The 13850-nt window shown below is 37.2% G+C and overlaps 1 protein-coding gene across 2 annotated transcripts in view; it reads left to right on the forward strand.

The window, feature by feature from the left end:
- The window catches only part of NBAS (NBAS subunit of NRZ tethering complex), a 163478-nt gene that overhangs the window by 96845 nt on the left and 52783 nt on the right, over positions 1–13850 (forward strand). For both annotated transcript variants that reach the window (XM_074538088.1, XM_005489750.4), the window contains 4 exons: positions 657–886; positions 3869–3979; positions 7969–8219; positions 10203–10537. In XM_074538088.1, coding sequence (XP_074394189.1) covers positions 657–886; positions 3869–3979; positions 7969–8219; positions 10203–10537 — 927 coding nt within the window. The remainder of the gene's footprint in view (positions 1–656; positions 887–3868; positions 3980–7968; positions 8220–10202; positions 10538–13850) is intronic.

Below are 13850 nucleotides of genomic sequence, written 5' to 3' on the forward strand. Positions count from 1 at the left end.
TAAATTGTTGCATTGCTATGAGGATTTTTGACTACAGAAATTAATGGTTTGTAACAGATGCACTTGGTGTGTAATTTCTAACACAGAAAAATAAGTTTTATTTGCGATTAAGGTATTTTGAAAAGTGAGGTTGCTTAGTTCATAGATGATCAGTGTTTTATTCTTTGAAGATTCAGGGTATAAGCAATGCTTCGAGTAATTTGTGGATACTGCAATACTTCTTTGAAAGTATTGGTTCTCAACGCTTAAAAGCTATTCCTCTCTTCAATCTTATATCTGTAATTCAGTAACTTTTCTTTTAATTCAGTGTTTGATTAATCAGTTACCTAGTTTCAATGTAAATAAAAGTGAGGAATTTAAAAACAAATAAATTCATTCATAGTTAAACATTTGTTACTATTAATTTGGTGAGGTAAGTTTGGGGTTTTTTTAAATATTGGTATCATATGGAGTAGTCTAAAACATTCCAAAAGGATAAATTATGGTATCAGAGCACATGGGCCTTACAGAAAATTTTAAATTCTGTTTACTTAAAATTTCTCAGAAATGGAAAAAAATCTCCTAGTTTTGAACACAGGGGTCAATTATATATTGATAATTCTTTGTTCAGAATTAACAGGGATTTTTTTTTAGTTTGTTGTTTGTTATTTTTGCAGGCTGATCCAAAAGAGTTGATTCAGATGGTCACAAAGCACGTTACTCAGTATTCCCAGGCAGACTGGCCTGAAGAAATCAGCAGTTTGATAACTCAGCTGCATTACTACAATGAACGACTGCTGGACTTCACTCAGGCTCAGACTCTGCAAGGACTTGGCAAAGGAGTGGACGTGCAGAGATTTACAGCAGATGCACAGTACAAGAGAGAAACAATACTAGGATTGGCAGAGTAAGTAATTTGTATTAGGTTTGTTTTCTCTGTTTCAGAATAGAATAGCTTTAAGCTTTAAATTAGGAGAGTAAATGAAAAGTAGTGCTGACCTTTAGAGAGATAATTTACTTGCTTTTGAGATTTACACTGTAATACAGCTACAATTGGAGCTTTTTCTATGTAACTGCTCTACTTAAATGAAGTAGAGTTGCTCAAATAAATGGATTTATAATTGAATCTATAACTCTTCATTTACTAACTTCTAATATTAAAATTAATCAGGGATTAATGAAAGCAGAGCATAGATGAAGGTTTGGTCTGTTTCTTTCATCTCCTGTAAACCTGCCCTAGCAATCTATTAGGGTATGCCCATGCATCAAAGTTTGGAATGAACTATAGTTGAAAAAAAAAGAGTTGTTAAACTGTATTTTATTCTTAATAATTTAGTTAGAACTGCTGTATATCACTCTATTTTTTCCATGTAGTCATTTGGAAGTACTTTACCACATATGTTCTGATATTTAGCATGCTTTTATCTCACCTTTCTGAAATCCAGAATAGAAAAAAAGAAGAATATAGGATAGTACTTTTCATATTAAAAATACCTTTAATTAATACCTGCATGCAGGTACTTCAGGCTGTGAACAAGTCATGAATATGACTTATGTTTTAGGGACAGTCACAGCTGACTAGTTGACAGACTGTCAGAGAAAGAGTTCTCTGCAATAAGAAGCTTTAAATATAATCTCAGATTTTCAGCTGATGTCTGCATAAAGCTTTTGAAGAGCATATTTAAATATTTTCAGTTTTCCACATGTGTAGCTACTCATAGCTACAATTCCAATAGAAATTTGCTACTAAATGGAATTGATATACCAAATAAGAGTGGTTGTATAAGGTCAGGTTTTAGACACAAAGCTGATGCTTTATATCTGTGAAATTTGTTCCTGCATTCATAAAAATAGCTTTTGTCACTGCAGATTTTGTCACTGCATTCATAAAAATGGCTTTTAATAGGCTTTTAATGTTTCCATTCAAATTGCCTGCTTTGTATCTATTGTTACTAAGCTCATCTGGTGTGTCAGGAGGTTACATCTTGATGACTACCTACAGAAACTTCAGTACAAGTAGTCTTCTCTTATTACAGATACTCACTTTGATTACAGCAGGATAACTTTCATTTTCACTCCAGAGTTTATAGATACTGTCTCTTGTAAAATAAAGTAAATATGAAGAGAAAGTTCCTTACAGTAAGTAGAGGTAAAAACACCATATGAAAGGGTTAGAAGTGGCACTTCCATATTGGGCAGTTGCAAAGATCCAGTTAATTACTTGTTCAGCTTGCAGCTTCCTTGCTTTAATCTTCTCAGTGGAGTCTTAATCTGCATTTTCTAATGGAAAAGATGCACAAATTCAATGTAATTGTGTAGCATATTTGTTCTTACTTTTTAATTAAGTGCCTCATGTTTTTTAATCTTTTATGAAGTGCTTTTTGAAGGAACAACACCTGGAAAAGATTACATCTTATTTCCAAAACAGCTTTGTACTAGAAGGAGCAATTTGCTAAAACTAGCTAACCAGTAGTAGTCTGCATTATCTTCTGTATTTGGTGTATATCTTTGGAAGCTGTTGTGTATTGAGTTTGCACCACTCTTGGGTAAGCAACACCAAAGTACATCCAAAGTGTGCCTGTGCTCACCTTCAGTTTCCTTTGGCAGTCCTTGGACTCAGACCAACAAGCAGGCAGGGCTGGGCATGAAAAAGGGTGTGTAAAAGAAAGCTAAAGATTCTTTGCAAGGTAATGGACATTTTTTCAGCTTTTCATTGTGCAACAGCTGCTTGCTTTTGTCATTACCTTGACAACGAATAAATTGCTTGTACTGTTCTTCATTTATATGGTATAATTTCCCTAAACCAGCACTGCCTTAGGCTGCTGCTGCATGCCACTCTTAGACAGAAGGGGAGGATTGTGGTATAGCTTATAAAGTTCCAGGAGGAAAGGATCCCACTAGTTCCAGGAGCCACTCCTGATTTGTATGATTGACTGGATTATTTTGCAACTAAAGAATTTATACCATCTTCCTCTTTCACTGAATCACAGAATGGCTGAGCTTGGAAGGGGCCTCTGGAGGTCATCCCTGCTCAGGCAGAGCCTCCTCAAGGATTCACATTAAGTACATTTTAAAGGAGTTGTTCATGACAGGTCTATGAGGAAGTAATTACACACAAATAATGTTTTTCTTGGAATTATCCTGGAGAGAAAAGATTGAACCCAACCAAACTGAAACCAAAACCCAAAAATCAGCCTTAGCAGTATTGCCTTTATGCCAGCCTAGAAACAAGAACCATTCATCTCTGTTTGAACCAAACTATACTGGATTAGTAAAGATTAATATGAAGTTAACTTTGAGCTTTCATATTTTACCATAATCTCCATCTCTTGTTTTGTCAAAGGGTTTATGCACTAACAGAAAAGCAGTTTTTAATATTTTAGGACAGAATGAGCTGGACATCTTTATTCCTTTTAGTCAACAATTACTGGGAGGTTTTTTGTCTGTGAACTACTAGGAAGAGCTTTGAGGATTTATATACCAGTTGGGCTAAAATACTGTAGGTGTTGCAACTAAATCAAATAAATGCTAACTGTGATGAGTTACATCCTTCATCACTTTGTAATTGAAATGGAATGTAAGCTGAGATTTTTGCTTTAGCACAGTGTTGAGTAGAAATTGCCATTGAGAACCAGTGCTTGTGGAGTAGCTTCCTGTCTTTGAATTATCTTTGTAGTTTTTTGTCTTTTTTTTTCCCCAAATGGAGCATTGAGTATAAGTAAATGTAGAAAGACAGGCTTAATGTATTTTTATTTAAAATTTTTTCTATGTTCTTGTTTTATGAAAAAGACATAGTAAGTTTTCTAACATAAGCATTTATTTTCATATTACGTCTCATAGGGCTTAACATAACTTTTCATTATTTTCTCTCATGCCTGTCCTCTACCAGGACACTTGAAGAAAATGTCTATAAAATTGCTGTTTCTTTGGCTCAGCGATACAATGTTCCACTTTGGGAAGTTTACATGACCCATCTGGAATTTTTATTCACTGACAGTGGGTAAGTTGTCTTCTCTGAAAATGCACAAACAATTCTGTTACACAGAAATAAATGCTGAAGTATGACAGAATTTAATTATATTGGGGGTGGAGTTTGGGTTGTGTGTTCATTTGTATTGTGTTGGGATAGTATGGGAATATTTGTCTTTTCCACATAATGTTTCTGCAGCCAGCTGTGAAAGCTGCTGTTGCAGGCAAGGTTAAAAGTCCATGTGTGTCTTACTGTTGTTCAGAGTATTCCAGGACTTGGTTTCAGTGTTCAAGTTTGCATAACTTTGAATGTTGAGTTCTCTCTTGCAGTAGCAACTTATCCTGGAGTTACTCTGACAGTCCCTGTAATATATCCTGAAACCTGATAGTTTCTCTTTTATTCTTTTTTTGCTCTTTATTGACCTCTATTCTACATAATAGAGGAAATAAATATATCCCTGTTCACATTGTGCATCTGTTCATATTAGTTTCATTTTTTAATAGAAGCAGGTTTTTTTTTTTAATCAATGTTTTACTGAAACTGTTCTAGCCTAAAAGATTATGGCAGACCAAGCCTGGCACTGGTGTGGCATAAGGGGAGGGGTGCTTATCATGTCTGTTCCACAGTGGCTTTAGGACCTTTATTTTTAAAATTTATGTATTTATTTATTTTAACCTCTTACATCATGTCAGGCAGTTTTTGCCTACTGAAAGAGGAATAAACCCATTTGATGGAAGACCAAGCTACTTGCCTGAATAGCACATGCAGATGACAGTGATGTAGAACTCCCTGTGTAATGCAGCAGCTCTTACCTACTGTTCTGACAGATATGATGAAATTAATTTGGTTTGTTTCAAGTGTTGCATTCTTAAAGCACCTTTAGCTTGCAGCAGTGTTGGTATGTCTCTTAACATTAACTATTAATTAAAAAAAGCATTGAAACATTTTATAAAATGTGAGGCATAAAAAACAAAGCCTAGTGAATTGTGTGGAGAAGATGAAATAATGCTCTGAGATTTTTCTTCCCTTCCTCCAAAAAACAGAGAAGCCGTACCCTCTAAATTTTGATGCTGCTAAATTATTTACTGCTTTAAACAAAACAGACAGTCAGCATATAAACATGGCAACACCGGGCTGAGTGTGAAAGAGCCAGCTGCCTTCTCTGGGACTCGAATATTACCAGCTGTTTTGCAATAGTTTTCTATTGTTTTCTTTGTTCTTGTCCTCCTTGATTTAGTATTCATAGAATTCTGAAATCACAGAAGTACAGAGTAACCATATTTTCTCTAGTGAAATTCAAAGAAAGTCTTAAAAGTTGATGTATAATAACATAATATGCTGCTGAGCATATTTTTGTATCATATTCTCATTTTAAAATTGAGTGGCAGCAAATGACCATTACAGAGTATATATGAGTCTTGGAATTATGGCATTAATAATAGATGTTTCATTATGCATTCATTCTGAACTGAAATTAAGTTTATTCTAAGACTTAATCTCTTTAACCAAATATACAGTATTTCTGTAAGCCACTTTACATAGGGAGAAGCTCAAAAGAGCTTCATAGTTTGAATTAACATAGTTTGTATTAACTATTCTTTTGATTATTTGGTGGCAAAGAATTAATGACTTTTTGTGAAATATGTGTCTGAAAATTGTTCAGAATGACATTTTATAAAAATGAAGAGGAAATTTAGTTATTTCTTTTGAGGAATCTAATCACATTTGATTATCAAAACTCTATAAAATGGAATTTACAATTTCAGCAAGACAAACTCTTGTCTATCATAGAACCTCTTGTTCCAGAATCTTTCTGAACACCACCTTAAACTCTTCTTATCTGCAATCAGCCCTGCCTTAAAAACACTGCAAACATCTGCCAATCCTGTTCATGTAATTTAGTGCTCAAGTAGCTTTTAGTTTGAACTTTGGGTATGAACCCAAAAAAATAGTCATATCACAGTCTTGAAGTACATCAGGTTGAAGTGTCTGCTTTCCCCAATATGAAATTTATTTCTATTAATATCATACTTGTTTTCATTAATATTGTAGAAAAAATAACAAATAAGAAGAATCTGTAGAATTAAAGGAATGCTTGCAATGTTAACCCTCTTGGGATAGATCACAGATGTAAAAATAACTAAAAAATATCTTATTCTCCCTGAGAAATCAGTTAATTTTTAAACTGAGAAGGTTGTATTTGTGGTGTTTGCTATAACAAAATCATGTTTAAGAATGAAACAGAGACATTTTACTTGGATATTAAAGAGAAACACTAACTTACAGCATGTGTATTTGGCGAGGGAAATTATGAAATTCTAATTTAATCAGTTTAAAAGTAGATTTTCCTCACATTTAGGTAAAACTTTGAGCTGAGAAAGATAAACTTAAGATGATATGCACCCATATGCACCCATTTTTCTCCCAGCCGAGGGAAAAAAGTGTGATTATCTTTTATGTAGTCAGCTGGAGGTGTCTGAATTCATACTGTGAAAAGGCTAATGTATTCTTTTCAAAAGATTCAGGAAAGAATTTCCTGAATCAGTGAGACTGACTGAGGTCAACCCAAAGCTTACTGATATTTTCAGAAGCTTTCATGGATGATAATTTGAGAAGCAACTCGTGAAACTGTCAAAGTCTTGGTAAACTGTCCTAAGCATTAATAATAGTGCCAAACAGATTAATTGCTGGGCAAGACCAAATTTTCAATAATAATATCTCAAGATGTGCACAGGTACTCATCAGCTACAGAAAACAGAATGTAATGGATTGGGAAAGCTTCTAACTGGGCAGTAGGATCTTTGAACATTGTTCAGCCACAAGTGGCTGGTTAATATGTTTAATAAAGTCTTCCTTCACACATGTTCTGGATGTATTTTTTCTTTGTACATATAGCTATACTCCCAGATGTGAAATCCTGCTTTGAATTCCACTTCAGTACTCATAACCCTTAATCTGCATGTCCAAGGTAACAGGATCAGGAAATACAAGAGCTGCTTAGCTGTTGTTTATAGTGTGTACAGTTATCTAAGTGTTTGTGAGTGAGACCCTAAAGAGAAGAAAGGATTGTCCTCTCTCCCAGGTGTGCAGCTGTAAGAGTTGATGCCGAATTTTGCCCCAAAAGGCGAGAATAACTGCCTAAGAGACTCAAGTGAGTCAACATAGACAGGAGGTATTTTATTACGACGCGTCGGAGAAATCACAAAAGGGATTTCTCGCTATCTCATAACAGAAGCAAGCTTTTATACAGTCTTGGGTGCAGGGTTACATCATATTCATAAGAGGCGTGGTGTGGGCGGAGACATCTATTTTGAGGATTATTCATGGTGGTCCTTCGATGCCTTCCTCATGGGCGCGGGTCTTCTGATGAGTCTTCCTCTTTAAACTTTTGAACTCTTATCCTAATATGGTCAATTCCCGGTGTACTTGGCTTGGTTCCCATGGCTTGGCACGGCTCTTAGGGTCAGCTTGACACTGGCACAGCTCTTAGGGTCAGTTTGACACTGGCACGGCTCTTAGGGTCAGTTTGACATTATTAGCTCTGATCATGCTTAGCTCGACAATTCCCTTATCCCTATCTCTCTTTATTGTTTGCCCTGCTTACCAAACTTCAAACAGAAGGATCCACCAGGATTGCTTCTGGATTAATGAATAACCTATCATACAGCATTATCAATAATTCCAGGATTGCTTCCGGATTAATGAATAACCTACCATACAGCATCATAAGCAATTCCTGAGTGTGGATGGGGGTGAATCCCCTTGTACCTAACATGAGACCACCCGCCGGTGATATGGGATATGGCTCTAGTGTTAGGGGTCGTGTGAGTAGCTAATGGGATGGGAATGGGATAGGACTGCTCAGGGTTGATTCTCAGTCTGTGGCTCTGCCTAAGCATTTTGATAACAAAGTTATGTTCTTGTGCAGTAGTAAAATGCTGATCGGATGGGCAGTTTGGGGCTTCAGAGTCTTTCATGGCACATCCAGGCCTTTAAGCAAATGTTATTTCTAAACACAGGTTATCGACGCTGCAAGTAGAAGAAAGAGCGCAAAGTCTTGGTCTGTTTGAGACTTTGAAAAGCAGTCCTGACACCTTTCATGAACACATGGCTAAATATGTTTACCCAAGTATTGAAGGCCAAGACCACCAGCGGTTGCTTTACTATTTTACACTCCTGGAAAACTGTGGCTGCTCAGAAGTGGTGAACCACGCTCTTAAACCTGAGACTCACATCCGACTCCTGAAAAAATTCAAAGCAGTTGCACCAGGTAAGAGAGTACCTGTTTGTTTTCTTCATCACTGTATTTATTACTTTATGATGTAAGTATTGGCATGATTATGATCAGCTAGTTTGTTTTCCTGGTAATTGTTTCTGTTCTGTGAGCAAAGGAGATTAATACAATATAGTCACAAATTCTTTCTCTTTGTTTTACTGGAAATTTATTTGATCACAGCAAGAAAAAACAAGTTAAGAGCATGTTTCTGTTAGTGATGCAATTTAAAATTATTGGGGATATTTCATAGTGAAATTTTAAATGAAAAATATCAAGTTTCTAGAGTATAATTTGTAACACTACAAGTTTAACATGAATATTCTCAATGGGCTTAAGAAAGTTTGCATTTCGAGAGTCTGAATTACAGAATATATTAGGGACTTTATGCATTTTGTGTTTGTTTGTCTGAAAGAGGATAATTTTTTGTTATGTTTTACCCTTGATACTACCTTTTCCTTTCCCAGAATTACAGCATTGTTTGTAGCCCTACATTTTCAGACAATTACTGTAAAATACTCTGCTGCTAAGCATTCTGGAACTTGAAGTACTACTTTCAATTTGCTTGTTAGTTGGATACTTTCTTGAATTTTAGTTGCACAACTCCAAATCCAGTTTCAGATTGAAAAATACACATTGTATGGCATCGCCTCCTGTGAGGATGAATTAATTGATCAGTATTGGAACCTAATTTGATTTGGACACTAACTGTGTTACAAAGTTTGAAGAGATGGTGCCTATGAATTCATGTGTTGCAGGAAAATAAACGTCAGTTTTTTTGGAGACAAGGGATAGCCCTCAGTTCTTATTCATGTTATTCAACAATCAAGTTCTGTGATGCTTGCCAAAGAAAATTCTGCCATGAAATTATTGTTTCATTAATTTATTTAAGCAATTTATTAAAAAAAAGTCCTGGGAAAATATGTCAGACATAAATTCGTCAGTTTGTGTGGTAAAAAATTAAATCTTTGTACTACATGCCTAATCAAAATTCTCAGTGTTCAGCATAGTTTAGAGATAGGAGTGAAGGAACCAACAGCTAAGTGTTTACAGAGATTGCAGGTCCAAAGTGTATAAATAAGAACATGGCAATAGAAGTCAGTTACTTTAGAAATTATGTGCAGAAGAAAACAAAATGGTATCATTTCTAGAAATACTACTGTTGTTGGTAAATTAATTGCAAGGATGTTCTTCCTCTGAGAAGCAGAGTAGTAGCATGACTCTTGATTATATAAATATTGATGTAAATGGATCTACATGTCCTATCTCTAGCTGACCTTATTTAGTTTACTTGTAGTTAGTGCCTTACAATTTTTCCTAAGCAGTAAGTACCAGTTGTTACATGACCAGAATACATATTTTAAATTAATGAAGACTCATGCTTTGACTTGCATGAGGTTTTGTGGGATTTACATTTAAGTTCTAGCATGATTCTATATACTATATTTATGTTCTTGCTTCTTTGAAAATCTGCTTTTTTCAGATTGTGTCATAGAATCACCGAACAATTGGGGTTGGAAGGGACCTTAGAGATCAACCAATTCCATATCCCCTGCCATGGGCAGGGACACCTTCCTCTAAACCAGGTTGCTCAGTGCCCCACCCAGCCTGGCCTTGGACACTTCCAGGGATAGAGCATCCCCAGCTTCGTTGGGCAGCCTGTTCCAGTGACTCACCACCCTCAGAGTGAAGGATTTCTTCCATGTATCTAATCTAAATCTTCCCTCTTTCAGTTGGAACCTATTGCCCCTTGCTGGAGTGATATATAATGTTAAAATATGTTCCATGGATTGAGAAATTTCACATGCATCAAGACATCATAAAATCTAAGTCTGTCAGTATTTATGTTTGTAAAAGGAGATGGGCTAGAGTCTTTTTAGTTCTGCAGATGCTAGTGTATTCATTATTTCACATGTAATTTTGAAATGTGAGTAGATTTAATTATGAATAACTTTTACCTCTTTCTCCTTCTGTCACTAGGTCTTAATTACAAAAAACTAACAGATGAAAATGAAAACCCTCTGGAAACATTGGAGCCCATCCTTACAAGTCAAAATATCTTATCTATTTCCAAACTGGCTCCCAAAATTCCTAAAAACGATGGCAGCATGCTGTCACCAAGTTCTGTTTATACTGTGTGGTTGCAAAAACTTTTTTGGAATGGTGATCACCATCTCATTAAAAAAATACCAGAAACCATGGAGGAGTGGCTACATGCATATGAAATGTGTTCCAAATACTTTGATAGACTCGATCCAGATGATATTGCTACTTTCATTGATGAAATTACTTTTTCTTCCAAAGCTGTCACAAAGGTAAGGAGATATTTTTAAAGAATTTTAGTCCTCAGGTGAAGCATATAATATATGAGTTCAATATAGTATCAAGAAGAAAGTCCTGGGAGATGTTACCGTTTTCATTTTGCAGTATTTTAAGATAAATTTGTAAACCTTTCCCTGCCTACCTTTTCTTTTTATGACAGCCAGTATGAAAAGAAGGGATTTTTATTCACTTAGGGGAGTTAGATGTGTGGATGTGAGAGTTTTGATGGAACCTCAAAGACCTTGTGTGCTCATTCAACTGCGAATAAGATACTGTGTATTTCATAGAGTCATTGAGTAGTTTGGGATGGAAGAGACCTTAAAGACCATCAAGTTCCAACCTCCCTGCCATGGAGGATTACTGCATTTCTTCCATCTATCTAATATAATATAAACCTGCCCTCCTTCATTAAAGCCATTCCCCTTGTCCCGTCACTACAGGTCCTTTGGAAAGCTCTCCTGCAGCCTCCTTTAGGTGTTGAGGGCTACTCTGTCTTCCCAGAGTCTTCTCCTCTCCTTACTGAGCAGCCCAGCTTCTCAGCCTGTCCTCATAGGAGAGTTGTTGCATCCCTCTGCACATCTTTGTGGCCTCCTCTGGGCTCAGACAGTCCCACTGTCCCTGTGTTTGACATAGATGTTAAACAGTGCCAGTCCCAATACCAGCCCCTGAGGCGTGACACTTGTCAGTGCTCTGCATTTGGACATTGAGCCCTTAATGCAACTCCTTGTGTGCAGCCCACCCAGCTAGTTCTTTATCCACCAAGTGGTCCATCTGTCACATCCATCTCTCTAGTTTGTGCATCATGCTGAACAGTGTCAAATGCTTTGCACCAGTCCAGGTAAATAACACCAGTTACAGCTCCTCTTTCTTCATCCACCAGTTCTGTAACCCTGTCAGAAAAGACCACCAGGTTTGCCAGGCATGATATGCCCTTAGTGAAGCTGTGTTGCCTGTCACCAGCCACCTCCTGATTTTCTGCGCCTTACCATAGTTTCCAGGAGGATCTGCGACATGATCTCGCCAGTCACCAGGATGAAAATAATCAGCCTGAAGTTCCATAGGTCATCCTTTTTTAAAAATGAGGACTATTATTTCCCCGTCTAGAGTCAGTGGGAATTTCTCCAGACTGCCACAACTTCTCAAATGGATGGACAGTGGCTTAGCAAATTCATGCACCAATTCCCTCACAACCCACAGAAGCATCTCATAAGGACTCAGGACTTGTGCACCTTCAGGTTCCTTAGATGGTCTTGAGCATGAGCTTTTTCTGCAGGGGCTTATTCTTCACTCTGCCAGTCCCTTCATTTTTTTTCTGCAACTTGGGTGGCGTGGCTGGAGCACTTGCCGGTGAAGACTGATGCAAAACTGTTATTGAGTGACTGTTGTCTCCATGTCTCTGGTAACCCTGCTTCTTATTTCCATCCAGAGAGGACCCACGTTTTCCCTAGTCTTTCTTCTCTCACCAATATACCTACAGAAGCATTTCTTGTAGCCCTTGGCATTCCTGGCAAGATTTAGTTTGAGCAATGCTTTAGCTTTCCTGACTTGATCCCTGGCTGCTAGGACAGTTCCTCTGTATGCCTCACAGGGTACCTGTCCTTGTTTCCACCTTCTGTAGGCTTTCTTTTTGGTGTTTTATGTTTCTCCAAGAGTTCCTTTTGCATCCCTAGAGGTCTCCTAGCTTTTTTGCCTGATTACTACTTCTTTGGGATACATTATTCCTGCACTTGAAGGAGGCTATCCTTCAATATCAGCCAACCTTTTTGGGTCCCTCTTTGCTTTATCCCATGGCAAATCCCTGAAGTCCTGAGCACTGAACTTTCTGTGCTCCCTCCTCATTGCACTAAGGATCTTTGTGGCTACTGCAGCCCAGGCTGATGTTGACTGTCACGTTCCCCTCCAGTCCTTCCTTCTTGGTGAAAACAGGCTCCAGCATAGCATTTCTCCTAGTTGGTTCCTGTATGACTTGGAGAAGGACATTGTCATCAGTGCATTCCAGGTGTCTCCTGGATTGCCTGTGCCCTGTTGCATTCTCACTCCATCAGACACTGGTGTGATTGTATTTATTTACTTGTGCTTATCCTAAAATTCATTGTGCCACAGGCTTGTGCTTAGTACCAGGTTTTTGCAATCAGAATAAGATGTTCCAAAGAGAAAGTATTCTGGCCCAGTGCATGGGGTTTCCAAGTATTGTAATGATGTAAATTATAAACTGTTGTAATCTCATCTGGCTGAAAGCCTGGTTTTGAAGGAATGCACTTTCATGTGTGTAACAGATATTACCAGATGTGGAGTATCTTTTTGCCCAGTGAAACCTACTTGAAAGGCTATTTCTAGCATAAAGTTTTAACCATGCTTTCTTACATATCTTTACTGTGAAGCACAAAAGAGAAATGAGATTTCTTAGATTTTACCATATTAAAAGATCTGGAGATGCCTTCACTAACTTTAACTGAAATAAAAAGGCAGTAGTGTCCAGGGTTTTTTTGTGTCCATCTTCTTTATTTTGGTTTGTGACAGTTTTTCTGAGGTATTTATACACCATGTTTAATGAGGTGAATTTCAGTTTGTTCTGTCTTTAAATACTGTTTTAATGTTCCCACAATATTAGTATAGGTTTATTAGGACCCATCTAACTTCTGTCTATATCAGAATTTGGTGAAAAAAATTGCTATTTGGGTTAATAAGAAACTTTGTCAGCACAGAGTTTATGCTGTGATCTGACTGTCAGGGTAGACCAGCATGTTTTCTCTAGTTCCATCAGCTGTCTCTGAAGCCTTTGTAGCAGAACTGTTGTCTTGGCTTAGGTGTTTTTATCCCTTTTATCTCATAAAGGTACTTTTTCATGCTTTTGAGCAATGATTCAGACTCCTCCTGAGATCTTAATTGCCAGACTTGACCCTGAACTGAGGTAGCAAGGGCATGGCTTGTCTAATAAGAACGATGTACTGTCTTTACATGTGGTCATTGCAACAGACTACTTGAAACTCTTGCTGTTAATGTTTCTTGAGTATTTTAAGGTTATTTCTCCTTTATTCCAGATGAATGGTACAGGGGGAGAGTGGATATCCTCCACTATGTGTCTGTTTTGAAGCACCTTGATTATTTTCCTTTGTTTCTGTTCAGGATTCTAATACATTTTCTCTACCCTCCTGACAGTAGAGAGAAGGAATCGCGTGAAAGAAACACTAAGGGCAAGATGATTGTGGTTTGTGGTCAGGCAGAATTTTGTAGTAGAGACCTGTTAGCTTTCTGGCCATGAAAGATGCTCAAGAAGTGCTTGAAACAGTTGGTCAAATCATCTAA

The sequence above is a fragment of the Zonotrichia albicollis genome, chromosome 3 (assembly GCF_047830755.1).
Source record: "Zonotrichia albicollis isolate bZonAlb1 chromosome 3, bZonAlb1.hap1, whole genome shotgun sequence".
Lineage (NCBI taxonomy): Eukaryota > Metazoa > Chordata > Aves > Passeriformes > Passerellidae > Zonotrichia > Zonotrichia albicollis.